Consider the following 18,339-nt stretch of genomic DNA (forward strand, 5'->3'; position numbering starts at 1 on the left):
AACAACGGACCATTTTGAAGATTTGTAGACTTTGCAGGAGGAGGACAGCCAAAGGTTTGATGAGACAGTCCATCAGAATGAGTGACAGCTGCTCGGCCCGGGAACCACTGGGGTGGAAGATGTACTAACAAACCTTCAAACTACAGCTAAAAGTGTCACCTCTGTTACAGTGGTTGGAATAGCATGGATGTTGAACACATGCATGTTCTATTATCATTTCTGAAGGTACTGAGGTTTCCAAAAAATATACTGGTATATAAAAAAAAAACGTGTGCATATTGTTTGTGTGATATGACGATGACAAAAGAATACCATTTAAAGCCTTTCTCTGGATCAGTTGTTGCAATTGAACTGTTGCCTCATCATAATTTTCCATTGTAGTGGCGTGGTCCTTGCTAGTGAAATACATGTGTGGATTCTTATGTTGTTTCAACTAGAGCTACAAACGTCTTTTTCACTGGTACATGCTTATTTCAAAGTATCAAAGTTCAGCCATGTGTAACCAATGAATATTATACTGTGTTCTAATGTAATATTTGTAATATATTGTGTAAATATTTCTGAAAATTTAACTAGAAAATACATGACATTTGATTTATTAAACAAGATGTATAGCAAGGCAATAACTCTTGTTGCCAAAACGGCTATAGAACAACTCCTTATTCTGAGGAACCCATTTTTGTTCTCCAAAATAACAACTGACCCTAAAATTCCTCACAAATGTCCCTGAAAAAGACTGCTGCCTCTTTCAACGTTGTTCCGTCAAAGCACAACACGCATCAATCTGCTAATGCTGAGAGTACACACAAAACGAACCAAGGCCATGTGTTTCAGAAAGGACGATAAATCTGCTGTTGTCATGGCGGGCTGTTTATCCTCCTGATGATGACAAGAACAAGCTATAAAACTTGAAGTATGGAGTTTGATATTGATAAATCTGCACTGGACTTCAGCCTACCACAGTGCCCACCTACTTTCATACAGATGCAGTTGGCTTGGGTATACTCAGTGGTTGATGGTTGTGTGGAAAAAGGGAAACCAAATCGCACACACGTATAAATGTCTCTAAAAATCAATACCAAGGTTTACTCACTCGATTGCCTTTCCGCTCTACCGGACATGTCAAAATCACTTGCCCAGTATTGTTTTGTTTTGTTTTTTTGACACTTTTTTGTCCTCTCGAACACTACTTCTTTGTGCCAGCATAAATTAAAAACAATGTCCTTTTCTCCATTTGTTAACGCTCCTGATCCTGTCACTTGGTTTGGGTGGAGTGTGCCGCACTGAGCGTCACTGCTGCTCAGAATGCTGCTGCTGGCCGCACAGTTAAAGTGAGCTGCAGAGGTGGATACTCAAACCGGCATGAGGGCCACAGAGACTGATTAGATCCACATTGTTCCAACAGGCTTATACGGGGGCTAGTGTGCTTAATGCGGCCCATGTACAGGGAGAATAATGTTTTAAGTGCTTCCATTGGCCACGATGGATGCAGCCATTTGGTAACAGTTTGCGTGTTCATTCATTATAGTTTTATATTTTATAATAATAAGGGCAAAGGCACCAAATAAGATGAATTATTTTTGTTCCAGATTACGTTTTAAGGGACTGTCCTTTTTTTTCCAAGGACTGTAAATCAAATGGTTTGTTAGATTTTTCTAAGTTAGTAAATTTATTACAATAATTCCTATGATTGAAGAAGTCTCCACTTTCCAAGTAAGTATTCACGTTATATATTCTACACATTTCAAATGCTCTTGTGCAGATTATATGTAAGACTAACGGCCTTGGTGCACTTGCCTGGTGGTATGTGTCTTTTGAATGGAAAAATAATCTAACAGCTCTATCTTTCCTGCAGTGAGCATATAGTAGGTATTCACCACAAGGTCGCCCCAAGGGTAGTCCATACGGTGTAAGCGGAGTGGAAGCTTGCTCCCTGATGGGCTCAGCAGGCCTTTGTAAGGGGTTAACACATCCCAGCAGGCTCCCCTCTCCCCAGACACTTCTCTCACCCACTGCATACATAAATAATTAAGTCCGCAGCCCCTTTATGATGATCAACACCTCCCAGCTACACATACTCCGATATCCAATTACTGCTTATGGAGGTCACCGAGCGGGGGTCAATGTCAGAGCTGGTATTTAGTTGAAAGTGTAATTACTGATGCCATTAAAAGCTAAAGTGTCATGATGAGGATGTGACATATTGATTGGAGTATGGATGGAGCAGAAGTGCAACTATCTGGACACAGTGTCATCATGTAACAAGTGTACGCCAAGGACGAACCGCAGAGATCAAGACCAAAGCAAGTGCCAATCATGCCGTCTGTTGTTTGTAAAGGTTGTCTGTGTTAGCTTTGGAGGAACCGTCAGCCTGAGGAGAGAGATTTGAACCAAGCTTAAAAGACAGAGGGACATGTGATCCGGTGGGCGGCAGTAGCTCAGCGTGTTCATCTTCTGATCTGAAGGTCGGCGGTTTGAATCCCTCGACACAAACATCCTTGGTAGTGCGGTCGGCAGTGCGATTGCGGCTGCCTCAGGTGAATACTGCCGCTGTGTCCTTGGGCAAGACACTGAACTCGCCCCCAGTGTCTGCATTCGATTGATAAAAGAACATTATAGGAAAACGTTTATGAGCCACACTACAACGGTGTTCCCCCATCATTAGCTTACATTCAGTTATAAGTGGATGTTACTATGAAGAGGCGAAGTTCTGCAGGACTCGTTTCCTGTTATTAAGAGTTTTAGATCAATAATGTAATGTAAAATTATAATCTACGCATTTTATTATTACTAGTTATAGTACAAAATGGAGAAAAAAGTTGTACCACGTGTCCTCTTGAAGCTCATTTATGCTTCATTTTTGTGGCCGATCAAATAATGTACAGAATAACGCAGAGGATGGGCAGAAGTCTCCAAGTGTATTTGTATGCACTTGAATATACCAGTATAACGAGTATTTAGTCAATTTCGCTGAGGTTTTGCTTGTGTTGACTGTTGACATCAGGCCAAGATTGCAAATAGCAATTTAGGCAACTAGTTGGGCAACAATTCAACAAGAAGAGCAGCTATAAACTCCAACAAAGGTAAAAAAAAAAAATTGAAAAAGTACTTCAAAGCCAAAAGAAAGTGTAGAACTATTGTGTTGCCGTCTGTTCCCAAATCATTCCAGGTTTACAGTGCTCTAGTTACATTATAATGAGCACAAACAATCCCAGCACATTCAGCTTATCCACAATACAACAGTCAAGAGCGCTTTGCATTTATTAGCCATGTCCTGTTCCTCATTTCATCCAAATCAAATGTACCCCGCATCCTTAATACAATTGACTTCTCACGGTTTAATACAGGACTTTTAATTATGCTCCTCCATTGTATGTACTCAGATACCTCGAGGCAACCCGAGGGGAAAACCAAAATGAAAAACCCACAGATGAAGAAGCCACAACAGCACAAAGTAATCTTCAGCAAATACATACTGGGAGTTTTGTGTGGTTCAGCAGTTCAGGTGAGGAAAAATGCCTTGTTTTGTATTCAGCAGAAAAAGGAGATTGGAGTCTTTGAATTTGGAGATGGCACCTTATTACAGATGGTTTGAGCGTATACATGTCACAGCGGTGGTGCTGACGCAGCCGCCAGAAGACAGTGGGGGAAACGCTGTGGTTTAATCATGTTCTCAGCAACTGTCCGTACGATCACACAAAAGCCAAATAATACAGAGAAAGAGAGACGGGTGGATGAATGTGGACCAATGACACACACCTCACTGTTCATCTTAGGTTTGAGGCTTTATTTATGTCAGATTCAAGCAGCCCTCTTTTACCGTTTTATACAATCAAACCCAATGAAACCATCTTTTTATCCTAGCCAAATCGTGGTGAGTCATTTTGTCAACGTAAATCAGGACAAAGAGGTGAGCCTGTGTGAGAGGAGTCAAGTCTGATAATAGAGGAACCTGCTGCAGAGAGATCAAATGTATAGAAAATAATTAGACATTTCTATATATAAGTGGAACAAGAAACATGGGCGATCGAAGCCATATAAAAGAACCATAGCTTATTTGAGGTTTATGATGGGGGCTCAATGTTACCATGGCAACAACTATTCAGAGGATGCCTATGAGGAAAAGGTCAAGATCAATAACAGCAGCTTTAATGCCCCGTTCATAACTTGCTATTCCAACCAGTGACTTGTGCCTCAGCAATTTCTATAGCATAAAAACTTGACAGGAAGTTTGCAATAGGTCAATGATTTTTTGTAAAGACAATAAGACACTCCAAACGCCATTTGTTCCAACAATGTTACTTACCTCTAACAGCAAGGAAATCAGTGTGCGTTTCCTGTTTCAACTGTTCAAATAAAAATTGTGTTCCCACCTCAGCATGTACTGGTTCAACACTACACTCACCCTATGACAGTTCTGCAACAGAGTTCAGCAATGCACCACCACCCAAAAACCACAAGGGAGTAACTAGAGCAATGCATTTTCCACGCAACCTTGGGCATTAAAAGCATCATAAGCACCAAGAATAAATAAGGTCTGAGCCAATCCTAGTTTTGGTTTTGATACAACCAGGGGTCTCATCAATACGTGACATGTAATGTTTGTGATCTATACAAAGACAATTTTACATAGAAATGTGCGGTGTGGTCCATAAACTCTGAACACTGCCTGTAGAAGCTTTCAGAGATGAGGCAGAAGACAATCCTCACTTAAATGACTGAGTATGAGGACATTTGCGTTTTGTCATTACATACATTTTAAGTAAGAGATCCACGCTTTATAAATGAGACCCCAGAACTAAACAAGATCAGGGATTTCATTAAAGCCACTGCATTAAACACTGGGTGGAAAAAAAAAAATTCTAAACTCTAGTAACATTTTTTGGAGAAAACCATTAGATACTGCCCCAAACTTCCTTGTTTTAAGCGCACAAGGATAGATCTGAGGTGACATTGGACTGACCTTTTGGTGCTGAACATGTTGGCAGCTTCTTTTCTCGCCTGCTCGGGGGCTACGGGAGGTCACGGTTTGAAGTCGACTTTTCAAACCTGTGTGAACAGACAGGAGAGAAGAGAGGGATGGAGAGAAGGGAAGAGAAAGTGAGATTTGCAGAATATCCGTTGAGTCATCCACAAGTTTATGGGTCTAAACAACATTATGTTATGACCACATTGACCTTAGCAACGTGTATTAACTGTTCACGAACAATAAGATAGAAAGGGGATGTGACTGGGAGCAGTAGAAAAGATGAGGAGAGCACTGCTGTGGCAACATAACAATGACAAACTCCTCTTAAGGGTCAGGTTTAAATAAGTACTGGTGACTTTCAACTATGAGGATTTCTGTAGTATATAGTAGCAACTAAATATCTGTATGTGTTAAAATGGTTATGTATTATGCCCCTCAGAAAGGAGCTTGTTGGTTTACTTTTTAGGCCCTTCAGATGGTGTGTAGCTCAGTCAAAAACTATTATAAGAGTAACTTTACAACTTTTTATAAGTAATGACCACAAATATGAGAAAAGTTAAATTGCATCTGGAACAGTGCAAGAAACACAAATGTTCAAATCCTTTAGTATTGTCATAACAAAAAATGTGTCACTCGTAGACTCACTCACAGTGGGAAGAGGAACCAACACTTTTACTCTAGTCAAAGTAAGTACTGTTACACTGTAAAGTATCTTACTCAAGGCACTGTGTTTGCTACTAAAGCATGCTCTCCCAGTGTTACCTCTCCTATACTCTCTGTTCATACTGAGCAGGTGAGTGAAAGGGCATCTTTCTTTCTAGGGGGGACTAATGAAGTATCCCTCTTATTGTTTGCCTGACCCGCCAGCCCCGCCCACATTCTGTTCGAATGCGTAAGGGTCTGGAATCCGAGTCAGAGCCATTGAAGTCGTCGGTCATCAATTTACCTATCCAATCCCAGGCGGAGGTTTTAACGCGTCACACTGACGATACGGAAGTAGCTTTTCACCCCCGTTCCAAAACATGCAAGATGGCGGACCCGGCTCGTGACCGAGTGTTTACTTCTGCTCTCGCTTCGGTTTGAACAATCAGGAAAGTCCGCTCTACTCGCCATGATGAACGTGCGTTAGATGCGGTTATGCAAAGGGCGTCATCGCGATTCAGGAAACATTTTCTGCGTTCGGGGACGGATAACGCGGAACACGCCTTGTTGAAATGGGCTACGTAATATCCGGTTAAGCATGTCGCTTTTTTTGCGTCACTTCTGGGTTTATGTGATTGGTTCTGTCTCTGCTCTCTAGACTCCACCCTAGAAATTGAAACGCACCGGTCGAGCCCCAGAGCCTCACACAGTTTTGATAATTAGTCTGCCAAAACGTGTTGGGAATGGCTGGTCAGGCAATCTTATTGTGTTGCTGCATTATTTTCCATTGAATTATAAAAACTAAATAAAAAAAAAAAATCGTTCAACCTCAATATTCATTAAGGTGGTATGGACGATTTTTTTCAGCAAATTTTTTATCATATTTCCTCGTGGCGTGGATAAATTATTTGTCCTGCCACGTATCAATCATAAAACGCACCTACCGCTCACCTGCAGCCGCGTCAGGCTCGTCCCCACGTTTCCGCGTGACTAAGCGCATGGATCTATCATAATATAGTTCCCTCAGTGTACGGGGCAAAATGAAGACGGAGAAAGACAGTTCGAGCTGACGCAGAAGTGGACAGAAATCTACGGGAGACGAGAGATGCGATGTGCTCCGTTGCGCTAATAAACAAACGCACGTGTGTGTTGTATCGGCCCGCACGGGGGAGTGCGCATGCGCACTTCCGCCTGCGTTCTCAAATCGCCGAAAAATCGGCCATACCGCCTTTAAAAAAAAAAAAATCCCTTATGGTGAAGTATTGTAGGCAAAACTATTTTTTTGGTCAGTTTGCTCTTTCAACATACAGACTTTCATGTGGAAACAAAAGAGGTTTTATTATTTAATTTAATCCACAGTCATCCATAGATTTCAATGATACATTGTAACTTCAAAGGCTTCAAATTTTCTTTAAATGTTTTTACATAAAGAAAGATTTGTTAATATCTATGTTAATTTATTAAAGTGTTAAGTCTAAAAAGTTAGGCGAAATTTGAATTTCTAGGCATTTTTTAGTCAGACCTAGTTTCCTAAAAAAACAAATAAAATATCCAAAATCCCTTCTGTAATTTCTGTTTTGAAGCTAATATTTCAACAAAAAGACATTTAAATCTGGCTCTATCCATGTTTCAGATTTAAATGATTATGTGCAATTACGGTTGTTTTTACACATAAAATGTCTTGATGAAAAACATGTAATACATTTCAATTTTACATTTATACGTTTCAAATTGATGTCTTTACATTTAAGATTTTTTCCTATTCTTCTACATTCTCTCGCCTTAACCCTTAATATTGAAACTGCAACCACAGCAGCAGTATTTACTTAACACTTGTTACCAGGACAAATAACATGGGAAATCAGCTTGTGTTTACTAAACTTAATTGGTGCCGACATGCAAGTGAAAGAATACACAATTAAAATGCAATTTAAAAAAAAGTGCTTATGTAAGTAAACTAGGCACGTGAATGTTATAAAGCAACACTATGGGAATCCAACCCGAAACGTGTTTAACCGCATTATCAAATAGCAGTAGGTTAGCCTTTGCTTGCTTGTGTAAAGGTTATCAGAGACCGCGGGTAAAAGAAGATACGCTTTAATAATTTATGCAAAGGTCTACGTATGCTTCACTTCTAAACATTTAGTAGCGGTAACAAGACAAAAACAGGGCTGAAGGGAAAATATGTAGCTTCATTACTAGACACTACTCTTCATCTATCCAAGGACAAGCTGAATTTATAATAAATCTGTGTAGTGAGTTATGAGGAGATGAAGAACAAGTGTAAAAAGATGAACAAAGGACTTTGACAGTGGAAACATGTGATAATTCATTGGGTGACACTAAAGCGGGATGTAGTCACTTCTGTAATGGATCCGAGCGGAGCCAGAGCCAACAGGTAAACAAGCAGACACAACACAGGCAGGCTTTTATGTGGTTAATGGTAACTAACGAGGATTAGAGTCAAAATCATAATATGAATCATGATAGATTTGATATAATGCTAGGAATGTAAAAAGCTATTGTATTGTTTAAATTGTTTTATTCATGTCTTTATTATTCCCTGGTTAAGATAGTAGTTCACGCATTTAGCAATTTATTTTATTGCTCAGGTTTAGTTCCAAGTGTAATTAGTCTCAGGTCTGTTCAATGTTTCAGCCTGAACCTTCATAACACAATGTTATACAATACAGTACTATGCTCTCAAACCTCATTTTCTGTCATTTTTACAGTGTTCTTCCCATTAAACCACAGAAATGTCAACACAAATCGTAAAAAGAATAATAAAGTACGTGTCACCTCAGCTGATGTCATGCAGTTTCCCAGTGGTCGGCTACTACTCCCTGCTGCTCAAACAGCTTACAGGCTACATTTTTGAAGGTTAAAGTTATGTAATGTAAACAAGAGCAATACTTAGGCAGTGCATTATGATATAAAACAAACCAATGGCAATCTTGGATGCATTTGCTGCTTTGTGAATAAAGGCTACCAGTTAGTTGCGCTAGAGCAAGTTTTATTTGTCCACATTATAACAACTACCGTATAATGCCATTTCAAACACATAACAGTGAAATGAAAATTATTGTGTGAGAAGATACGAGTCTGCCGGCTAAAGAGCTACGTTAAAGAGATAATGCAAACTAATTTCTGTGGGTGCATAAATACTAAAAGCCAATCATCATTTCACAGTACATGAAGGATAAGTGTTTATCTTTAATAAACAGCAATTCATGTGCAATTCATGTGCAATTACTGTGAAATTCATGTGCAATCTATGTGCTGTCGTGACACATATTCATGTGCAATTACTGTCGTGATCACATGCAATGGTATTTATGTATTTATTTATTTATTTATTTGTCTATGGGAGTTTTTATTTATTTATAGGAGATCTTCTACTGAAAGTGTTTTTCAGACTTCCTATAAGTGATCTGTTCTTCTGTATCTACCTCTGTATCTACCTGCGTTGCACCAATGAAATTTCCCCATGTGGGACAATAAAGGAATATCTTATCTTATCTTATTCTATAGTTTCCTCTGCCATATGAATCATCCTCCCAGTTGTAATGATATTAAAAGGCAAAATTAAACCGGGGAATGTCAAGATTAAAACAGCCAATCCTAAAAGTGAATCTTTGTGTTTTAAAAGAAACATCACTGCAAATAAAAGAGAACATTAACATTGTTTGTGGTCTTCAAGAGGCAGAATAGAATTTAAAAATTGCAATCTTCAACAAAATACAACCTAGATACCAATTTGGAATGAATGCTTGCTACTAGGCAATAAAATGAATCACCCCGTTCTTTGTCTCATGTGATAAGTATTGCAATCAGACCAACAAACAGGTTAATAAAACACAACCTTTTTATATTTAAGATGATTTATTATCCACTTTATACAGTCAAGCTAAAATGAATGGATTCAAAACATTTCCTTCCTCTGCTACAGTACATTATCAGTCTTGATAAGGTTGGCAAAAGGTTGAACTTGACGTTGAGCACATTTGCATTGGTAAATATATTTGAGTGATGCTGCTGGTGCTTCAAAAACAACTTCAGAATATGCTGGGTCATGTAGCTGCTCTAAGAATAATGATGAATACAATAACTGTATCACTGTAACATTAAAAGACATATTATGGGTAGGATTAGCTGGACCCGCACAGATCAGAATCAGCTAAAAAAATAATGTCACAATAAATTTACTTTATAATTCAGAAAGGCTGATTTCATAAAGCTGGTCACATACTTATTGTGATTATTGTGAATGCACGGGAATTACATATTTCACTGTTGTTTGGTCATGGCATCAATAATTGGGAATACTCACAAAACACTTTATAATAAATACACTTATTCCTGCCTTTTAAAGCACAGACGAAGACTTAATTCATAGTGAAATAAAAGTGTCTGCGTCAGATTAAAGAAGATTAAAAATAAAGTAATAAAGAAATAAATGCAGTACTTCCATGTGCACGTGTACAAGGATGTGTTCTGTGCTGAGCTTCATTAGGCTGCGCTGGTGTTGAAGCAGAATTGTCTTGGGGCGTGCAGTGCATCCTGACAAACACCATCAGCACCAGCGCATGTAATGAAGAGAGGTCTACATAACAAATAGGGCTAAATATATATCAAGTTAGGGTAATAATGGGAAATATTTCTGTATAGCATAAAGCATTTATTACCAGGTCAGTCATGTATCTCATAAAAATGTCATATCAGAGTATTAGGTTAGAATATATATATATATATATTGTTTTTTTTGTTATTTATTATTTATTATTTTTGTATTAAAAACACTTTGTAGTGCCATTGTCTCGCATGCACGCATATACATCCACATACACACCTGAATCATTTTAACTCTGAACTGCACATGAGTTCAATGGAGGGTTTTGTGTGGTAAAATGAAATTAATCATAATTTATTAAAATGGCACAATTAATTTATTAATTGTACAATGAATTAATTCAATGTACAATTAATTAATGCATACATTTATTGGTAAAAGTCCAGTGACGAGCAGAATGATCCTGCCTGATGCTTCAGGTCCCGTTGGTGATTTAAAGGCTCCACCTTTATCCATCCAGTCAGACCCACACAGTCAATTGCTCCGTGTTCCAGGTGTTTATGGTTTGTGCGTACAAGATTATCAAATGGTCCACGAACGGTAGTACATTTAGAGCACTATTGTATATGACTGGTAAATTGATCCTTACTTTCATTTCTATTTAAAGATTTTTTTTTTTTCTTTTCAAACTAAAATTGCCTCTAAACTTCTCTTTCAAACATCTTTTCTTTCTGCGTAGTATTTGTAATTGAGTAAAATTAAGGTATGCAATTGTGAATTTACATTTACAAAATTCTAAACTCTGCTATTTTATACACTGACAAACACTGACAAAAACAGCACTACATCGCCTGCTCAGTTTACCTACATCAAAGCCGATTGGTTTAAAACACCGACTTAAGTTGTTTTTAATACACAGAGTTGGTTGAGAGCTACAAGTTCAATTACTCTAAATGGGCCTCCAATGACATTCTTAACAAAATCATATTTAGTAAGTTATTAAACCGTGAGTAACCAGGCCGTTTGATATAATAATGTGCATATATGGGGCATTTATTTGTGGCTCTGTTTAGACCTTATTCAGTCATGTGAGTCCTGGTTTTGGTTAGACCTGTTTAGAATATGGTTTGGATTGGATTTTGTCCTGGGTAAGTCCCCATTGAGATAGTTTAGTTTCTGGGTCGGTCCTGGTCTGACAGTGGTCCCGTGTCTGTCCTGCGCCGACAGCTCCTCTTTTTCTCTATCTGTAACAGCGTCCTCATGACATTCACAAAAGGTAATGAGCGTTATCTGTTTCCATTTTGCTCGTCTTTGACATCAAACCTAAAGTAGAAGGTGTTGAGTTGTCCAGCCAGTTTCCGGTCATGTAAAGCATAGGGGGCTCTGGGCTTGTAGTTGGTGAAGCCGAAGCCCACTCCATACAGAGGCGGGTCATGATCATGATCATGATCATGATCATGATCATAATGCCATTGATAATATTTTTTATGAACTGGGCAGATTTTTTTTCCCCTTAGACTTGAAATGGAAAGTAGCCTACAAAATAAGAAAACTCTGTACAAAAGAAATATATTAAAAGATAGAGCTGGGTTGAAAGCTGTTTTTTTTTCTACATTTCCCTCAGTGAACTTCAATCTACCTTCAAGAAAGATAATTCAGGACTCCTGGATTATCTTTCTTGAAGGTAGATTGACCCTTTACCTTTTCATCAGTCCAGCCATCAGTAACTACCAATACTTGTAAGATTTGCTGTTTAATATTGATATAATTCTAGTTTTAATATGTTGCTTCTCTACACAGTCATAAAGTGAAGGAAACGGTTCAAATAAATGTTTCATTTTTAATAACATTAACCCCCGGATCGAATCGAAATCGGATCGAATCGGAAATCAGATCGAAATCGGAGCGAATTGGATGGGATCTGAGAAATCGAAAAAAAATCTATTTTGAAACTTAAAAATCGGAATCGAATCGATTCTTGAAATTTGAATCAAAACCCAGCTCTATTAAAAAAGGTTTCCCTGTGGAAAACTAGTTGGAGGTCTGCACTGAACCGGATGCAGCATAGAGCCAAAGCCAAGGACAAGAGATGAAATCTGGGCGGGCATGCACGCTCCCCTGTCTCTTCTCTAGCAGCCCATCAAACACAGAGGACCGAGCAGTCAGAGGTAGAGCTAAAACCACAGTATGAGGCCGACATACAAAAATCTCTCTGGCACAGCAGGACCGCAGATCGTCCTCCCCAGCTTTGCGGCTTACTTACGGTGAGCATTTTGGTGGTTGCTTCCCCACTCAGAGTGGCCGCTGCTGCTTTGTCACAGATAGTGGGACTGAATACCACACATGGACAATCGTTGCATGGGATTCTTGTGGATATTTTTTTCAACATAGCCTTGCTTATTCGTTTACAGCTACTGTTGGAGCCGTGCGGTGGAGCCGAGCATATCAATGTAGGCTTCAGGGAAGTTTCTCCTTTCTCTGAGAGAGCCAAAGCTTGGCTTCGTAGTGAATCAACCTGTAGCTCATTCTGGTAACTTTCTGCTTGCACTGTGCTGCTTATAAAGGATGCTGTACTGTTGTCTGCTATATACATTGTAATATGAAGACAACCTGGGCACTGGTCAAGCATCAGCATCAAACATTTGTGAGGTATGAGAGGACAGTGCCAACCCATAATCAGTCTAAACAACAGTAAAAAGCATATGACTACCACAATCGACTTGTCTCTAAACCAGGACTTAACCCGGACGCTTGTCCACCTCTTCCTCGCCCCAGCTGAACAGAGGAGCAGCCGTGACGCACAAGTCCATTTCCTCATAAACACATGACGACAACATGAAAAGTTTCTCAACGTCCCGTGACAAGGCATCAGCTGCCAGCAGGTTCAGCTTGAGCAGAGAATGGACCACCAAACCTCTGCTGTACTGAGAGCAATAGTAACACAGTGAGAGCACTCTCTCCCTGGTCCTGCTTCACACGCAAAGCCTGCTGTACCTGCTGCTCTGGTCATGTTTGTGCGGCTCTCACACCGGCAAGGTACGGGCTTCGCTAGGCACGTGCCAAAGGGTTTTAGGGTTGTCCAACAACACTCAAACGTGCATCCACAGTTTTCCTGCTAATCTGAGAATCACAGTAACAGCAGCGGCCCCTCTGTAGAGAAAATGACTGGACCTGCCCTAAAGAGTGAGTCTGACAAATTATTTTAATGGTTACAGTCCTATTCCAAATTACTAAGTGAATAATGACATGTGTTGGAATGGAGACTATAATAATGTTGATACTTCACAGTGGGTCATCACTGAAGAGAATAAGACACTATTTTGCATTAGTATTTTAAGTGCAAATTCCGATGTGGGTGAAGCTGACTCAATGAATGAAAAGAAAGTAGATCCAGATATCAGCAGCTCTTGGACCAGTCCCAGGGTGGATCGGAGGAGGATATTGATCACGGGCAAGATTAGCTTGGCCAACACGCAGCTAAATCACAAACAGCTATAAAAGTGAGAGGCTTAGAGGAAAAATACACCACAACATATAATGTTTATAAAGTCACAAAGTACTATGAAGGCAAACACCAGATCAGATGATTTATATACTGCGGTACAAGAAGTCTTCAGGAATTTATATTATTATAATTCATTATCACTGGATCTAACATTTTGCTAGACGGAACTTGGTAATTTCTTCTTTTTTGTTGCATTGTATGCCTGCTTTTTCTCTTTTGTGCTGCTATGGAAGGCTAAAGTCCTCCAGTAGGTTCCTTCCCATGGTCACTCTGCTGTGATCTGCCCTCTCAAGTCCCTGGGTTGGCACAGGCAGCAGTCTTACTTGTTGTGTTCCACTCAGATAAGGAGCCTGATGCTTTCTTCACCTTTCAGCAATTAATTATTAAATTGTTCATGGAAAAATATTTGTATCATCTTTGTTTTTGGCTGAGACATTCAGAAGTTACAGAAGAATACTTTTGATTTTGTCTAATCTAATTTTTCAAGTATTTTTTAGACAGACTTTATTTGTAGGGATTTTTTTCTGCAGCAAATTCAAGTTTACAAGGCTTTCACTTCCACACATGACACAAAAACATCGTAACTTTAAATACAACGGGTAAAACCGAGATTTTCAGGAATTGTATCGCTTGTGGAATGGATGAAAACTTATCTTTCTTAAAACAGGACAGAAGCAGAGCGACCGGAGGGCAGGAGGAGCCTCACTTGAACCTTATTCCACAGAAAGAAAAGCTTTATGCATTAAAAATAAAAAGTATGTTACTTTCTATTGTTTGTATGAAACTCATTGTCTTTCAAGATCATTTGAATGATTTGAAATTTGCCCCGTTGTACTGATCAGGGCCAGTGCTGCAGTGATGACTCACCTCACCATCCACGCCCTGGTCTCCTGATCCTGTCCCTGGTCAGTCCTTTGTTTTCCATCCCTTTCTTTACACCAGTCTTCTCTCTCTCCTATTTTCTCTTCTCCCTGGCGGTACCTGGCAGTGCACACAGAACCGGATTGCAGTATCTTTCCTGAACTAATAGGGGTCACATTAGCCTGGCAGGAAACACAATGCCATTATGGAGATTCTCAGTCAAGACAATTACCGCGCACAAAATAAACAGTCTCCTTGTCGCTGCTGATGCTTGTATTCACATTGGTCTAATGGCTGCAGCGTGTGGCAAGTGTCTCCAGAGCATCTTGTCTGTCAAGGTCAATGGGGGCAAACCTGGGTTTTTACTGTGTAATGAAGAGCCACAGTAACATTCAAGCAAAAATCAAATGAAAGGTACCTGAAGTATTTTTTGTTTTTTGGGGTCACTGCAGCAAAACATCTGCCTTATTGTGGAAGGTTGAAGCCAAGTAATTTGACTTGGCTTCAACATTCCACAATAAGGCCTCGTTGAAGTAACATTTAAAAAAAGGTGTTAAGTGTTGTTTTTTTTTGTCAAAATTGAGCAATTCTTCACTTTCTTGAATAAAATACTTGACTTCAAATGGTGAAATGTAGAAAGTGCAAAGTCAGCAATATCTTGTTAAATTTGATTTGGTATGTCAAACTGGAAATAAATTATGAAATCTAGATAATAAGTACAGCAATTTCTAACTATCTCAATCCTGTTGAATACATATTTTATTGTCTGGTCTGAATGATATTAGAATTCAAGCTTACGGGAAATGCGCTGCAAAGAGCCTAAAATATGGAGCCCATAAACGTTACTCAAATTACCATTCCCACTAAACACAGCCCGAGCACTTGGTGGATGTATTAATTTAACAGCTTTTATTCACTCAGTCCAACAGTGGATTAAAACCCATTGCAAGCAGAGCAGAAGCATGTTGAGCGAATAAAATGGGAAGACGTGGTCGCTAACTTGCCTTTAGAGCAGTGCGTGTGCCTCGTGTCATGAAAGACATTTACATTTAGCGCTGATTCTGACTTTTAAAGGCTATGGTATTTTCGTCTGCTCTGAAACATATTTCAGATTAAATTCAATTTAAAAAATGCCTCTCGTGTTAAGTTTTAAAGCTCCAATATCCTGAATCCATTCGTGTCAAATTTAAATATGTGAGCTTGGGATGGTTCAAATGCACTGTATTTTTTACTGGTTTTGTGTAGTTGAACATTCTGGAAGTGTTGGGATGCAAAATTAAAAACCCTAAATTCACATTAAAAAAGAGTTTAAGTGCTGTATGGTAAAAATGTGTGAAACGTTTCATACGAGAACGATTAAGCACTCTTACAAGACGATGAATATTAGACAAAAATACATAAATTATTCAAGGACAAGATCATTCTAATAATATCAAATGCCATCGTTGAATAATTTTGTCTCATAAAGAGAACCACTTCAAATGTATGTCAAAAATCTTCCTGTTTAATGCCTTCTCCTTTTATTTGCACGTGCTGGGCGGCAGCACATGTTGGTGACAGTGGCAGCATTTGCTCAAGGCAAGGACAAAGCCACAACACTGTTGGTCTGTAGGGCTTTTGCACATTTGAACTATGGGCTTCTTTATGCTGAGTCATTTCACTGTGTGAGATTGGGCTGACACGTACCACTGTCTGTCAAAAACAAGACCTCCCTCTTGCATAGAATCAATTTGCCTTCAATCAATATTCCAAAGAAAGTGGAACTAAAGAGATTGCCAGTTAAGTGATTTTGTCACACTGTGTAAACCAGTGCTACTGCCTAACTCAAAATTCCAAATACATTTCTCAATTTGACTAACTCTGATTGGCATAAAAATCTATTTGCACACGCCAACTTGATGGAGAGTAGTCTTACTATGGCAACACACACAATCTACAAGATTGGTTTGCTTGTTTGCTGTAAATGTGTGCCGAAATTGCTAATTAACCTGAAAAAGTGCAGGAAAATAAGGCAAGGTCACATTCAGCCCATTCAACAACTTTGTCTTGTTTTGGTGGGAAGAAAATTACTCTTTGAGTACTATATATGGGTTGGCCTTGGCAAAATTGACAAAAATGTATATCTCGACTTTTTTTGGGGATAATCTTAATAACAATATTCCAAAAATATTTTAACAATGCATCAGGAATGTTTGAACATTTGCCTGTAAATGTATCGCACAAAATGTGAATGGACCATACAAGTAACTACAAAAAAGGTGTACCATTGTTCGGATAATTACTTAGACTTTTTGATGTAACATTTTATTTGAGAGATGATATACTCAATATTCTAATTTTGCATACATCTCCAAATCATCTATTGCAATATTATACATTTTTCTATATATCTGTCACCTTTAATACTTAAACCTTGTCTATTGAATAAAAAGGGAGATTTCATACGAGTTTTGTGACACGCTTTACTGGGTCGGTATTTGTTCACATGCACCGCTCATTATTCATCCCAAACATCGTACCATGGACAATGTACGAGATGATCCGCTGGCCGCCAAATGTATTTCCATGACAACATGCTTAAAACAAACCATGAGGACACACAAATGCTCACTTCCTCATGGTGTTTTCTTTCCCCTGTGGCTATGTGAGCGTGATGCGGCAGAAAAAGACAACGGCTTAACTGTGCTAAGGGTGAAGTTGATCCAGTTTGCCTCATCAGACGCAAGGGTAGCAAATAGCTTATGATCACCACACTTTTTTAATTTAAGAAAAGTATTTGGCTATTTAGGTTGGCCCCCAGGTCGTCCACTTTCCCACATCACTCGCTCAAGTCGCTCTGAGAGCGGCCATCTAATGCGGATCAGAATACGGCTGTTGTGTTTACACTAGGAGAGCACCTCAAACGCCAACATGAGGCGGTGTTTTTGTTGTGTTTTTGACAATAATATCCCAGTTTAATTTCAGTAAATTCTCTGCCTTCTTGCTCTCTAACTCAAGTCGAATCTCACCATAAAAATGTTTTAGCAAGTTATAATTAGGTGCAAGATTTTTGTCCAACCACAGTCCAGGAACAATTTGACACGATTTAGGAACCAATCAGAGTGCAGTCCGACAGACGTCATGTGATGTTTTTGTGTGCATGGTTTAAGTAGAGTAGAAAAGGAGGGAGGAGAGTAGGAGAGAGGGTCAGTGGGCCCAGTTCCAGTGGCTTAGCACAACAAATCCTGTGTAATCCTCCAACTAGCACCACAGCCAGTTTACTGTATGTAGGTAAATCTAATACAACAAACACGGATCAGACTCACACCTTAAAAAAACAATTTACGTCCAACTGTGACTCCAAATTGGTCACAGCTACCCTCTGTATTGTCAAGATGTTTATCCTCCTAAGACTTTGGAGATTATGATTGTTACACAGTGGGATAACAGCGGTGGATTCAGAGGTGGAAAGTAACTAAAGACAAATGGCCAATCCATTTCTCAAACAATTTGTATAAATTAGTCAAGGTGGAGTGTAAATTAGTACAAAATTGAGTACCGCTAATCCTACTGTTACATTTACTCAAGTAGCCTTTTGAATGAATGTACTTCTCTTGAGGGCTACAGTGGTTGAGAATGCCGAGCGGTTGGTGAATGGACACATGATCTCCCCTGTTCATACCACGGTAACACTTTACAACCCCTCGTGCCTGGATCCAAATGTACTGGTAATTGTCAGTTTGGAAGGCTATGACTATGTCTACAGTCAGAATAACAAGATATATTTTAACATTACAATATGAAAATGTTATT

At 39.1% G+C, this 18,339-nt stretch overlaps 1 protein-coding gene across 1 annotated transcript in view; it reads right to left on the minus strand.

Moving 5' to 3' along the window:
* Positions 1-18,339, minus strand: part of oxr1a (oxidation resistance 1a) — a 157,555-nt gene that overhangs the window by 133,556 nt on the left and 5,660 nt on the right. Inside the window, exon 2 of the mRNA XM_072460819.1 lies at positions 4,964-5,049. Coding sequence (XP_072316920.1) covers positions 4,964-4,980 — 17 coding nt within the window. The 5' untranslated portion in view covers positions 4,981-5,049. The remainder of the gene's footprint in view (positions 1-4,963; positions 5,050-18,339) is intronic.

Source organism: Eucyclogobius newberryi, unplaced genomic scaffold (genome assembly GCF_026437365.1).
Source record: "Eucyclogobius newberryi isolate DKJ021-1_F unplaced genomic scaffold, fEucNew1.0.hap1 SCAF_3, whole genome shotgun sequence".
NCBI lineage: Eukaryota > Metazoa > Chordata > Actinopteri > Gobiiformes > Gobiidae > Eucyclogobius > Eucyclogobius newberryi.